Raw genomic sequence first — 2,093 nt, 5'->3', positions numbered from 1 at the left:
TGCATACAAACTGTATTTATAAAAACCACCTAGGCTTGTAAAATAGAAAAGTATCATAATGTTCACTACCAGTATCAGAATACCTCCCAAATTGCTGGAAAAGTGTACCTTGTTTCATCTAACTGGACTCAATGTCTTCCTCAAAAATTAGAATTCTATTGACGAACAAATTTTTGCTTTCACTTACCTATACATGAAATATACAGTAGGAGAAAGTATATATAAAAAAAAAAATGAATCTGGGTTTTTTTATCAGAAATGCATGATTTATAGTCCTCAGAGTACAAATAGCAAAGTCTAACAAAATTGTGTGTATGTGGATGCATGTGAACAGCCTAGTTCAAAAACAGAAAAGATGTATAAAATAATAATTATGCTTAATTATGAGAGATAGTTGACCATAGATGACTTGTACGAGGAGAAGATGGTTGGGGGTGCGGTCAAAATGAAACTCAAATAAGTTGATGTAACTTATTTAATTGTGCCAACGTTTCGGCTAGAGTTTTTAGCCTTCATCAGGGCTAAGAACAGAACAAGATAACAACCAATGAGTATAGAAAATAAAAAATAAAATACAAACAGAATGACATAAAGTGAATAATTTTACAGAATGAAATTAATAAAATGAAGTGATAAGAGAAGTGGAAAATAAAATATATACATAGGTAATTGAATAAGTAGGTGAAATAACATAATTAAGGAAATAAAATAAAAATGAAGTCATATAATGCAAAGATGTAAAAATAACTAATATATTCTTAATAACTAATACATAACTAAATATATATTTATGTTTAACAACTAATATATTCTTAATATATTAACTAACATATAACTAAATCCATATTTATGTTTAATAACTAATGTATTCTTACTTCTTTTCATTATATAACTTCATTTTTATTTTATTTCCATAATTGTGTTATTTTACCTACTTATTCAATTACCTATGTATATATTATATTTTCCATTTCTCTCATCACTTCATTTTATTAATTCCATTCTGTAAAATTATTCACTTTATGTCATTCTGTTTATATTTTATTTTCTATACTCATTGGTTGTTATCTTGTTCTGTTCTTAGCCCTAGAAACTCTAGCCGAAACGTTGGCAAAATTAAATAAGTTACATCAACTTATTTGTGTTTCATTTTGACCACACCCCCAACCATCTTCTCCTCGTATAATAATTATGCATTTAAGGTTGATATATGCCTGAAACATTGCAGCAAATATTTTTTCACTAAAATCAACTCTTTCCTAAAAGGTTCATTTTTTTATTTTGTAATAAACTTGTACCATATCTGTTATTTATTTATTTTAATGGGATAGGCCTAACCCATTTCAGGTCCATTGAGTAGCCCCAAGATCTAAGCTGAAATAAACTCTAAAACTAATACGAAAACTTTATCCAGTTGCACCTAGTTATTAAACTCATTTTGCTTAATAAAATATTATAATACTTTATTGTTTTACACAATTATAAAACAAGTTAGAATATAAAAAGTATTGAGATTCATGAAACATAAATAATGTGAATTTATAATAATACCTGTCTTTCATTGTAAGTAAGATGCAATTCATGAAATACTTCAGTGAGAGCTTGCTTCAAGATTTCATCACCAGATGATATTAATTTTACATCAATAAATGTATCTTTGATGAGTTCAATAAACTGTTCACAATCAGCAAATGTTAGTTTACACAGAGTATTTAACTGAATAGCTTGTACAACTAATGTCATCTCTGTTTCTACAAAATTGTCAATTTCAAATAAAATTAGTTTCATTAAGTGTGACAAAAGTTAATTTATTTCAATAAAATATTTCTTAAAAATAACAACAAGCAAATATTGATAAAAAACAAAACAGATATGGATAAATTCATGAATAATGTACTTAGTTCATGTATTATATATGCTAATGATATGGTCAGAAATAATCACATTTAACATTCAGATATATCTCATCTACTAATAAACATTTTATAGGTTGTATCTAATGAACCAACTGCAAAAAAGGAGGTTACCAATTCATCAGATTTTCTGTCAATTTTTACCCATAACTTTGTCATTCTTGAACTGATATATATGAT

General features: G+C 26.5%; 1 protein-coding gene across 1 annotated transcript in view; it reads right to left on the bottom strand.

The window, feature by feature from the left end:
- btv (beethoven) overlaps positions 1-2,093 on the bottom strand; it is a gene marked incomplete at its 3' end in the record, with an annotated part of 240,143 nt that overhangs the window by 109,650 nt on the left and 128,400 nt on the right. Inside the window, 1 exon segment of the mRNA XM_067051518.1 lies at positions 1,552-1,751. Coding sequence (XP_066907619.1) covers positions 1,552-1,751 — 200 coding nt within the window.

Source organism: Halyomorpha halys, unplaced genomic scaffold (assembly GCF_000696795.3).
Source record: "Halyomorpha halys isolate HHAL.00 unplaced genomic scaffold, Hhal_1.1 Scaffold598.1, whole genome shotgun sequence".
Taxonomy (NCBI): Eukaryota; Metazoa; Arthropoda; class Insecta; order Hemiptera; family Pentatomidae; genus Halyomorpha; species Halyomorpha halys.
The sequence above is the reverse complement of the archived record's forward strand: the minus strand, read 5'-3'. Positions and strand labels throughout refer to the sequence as shown.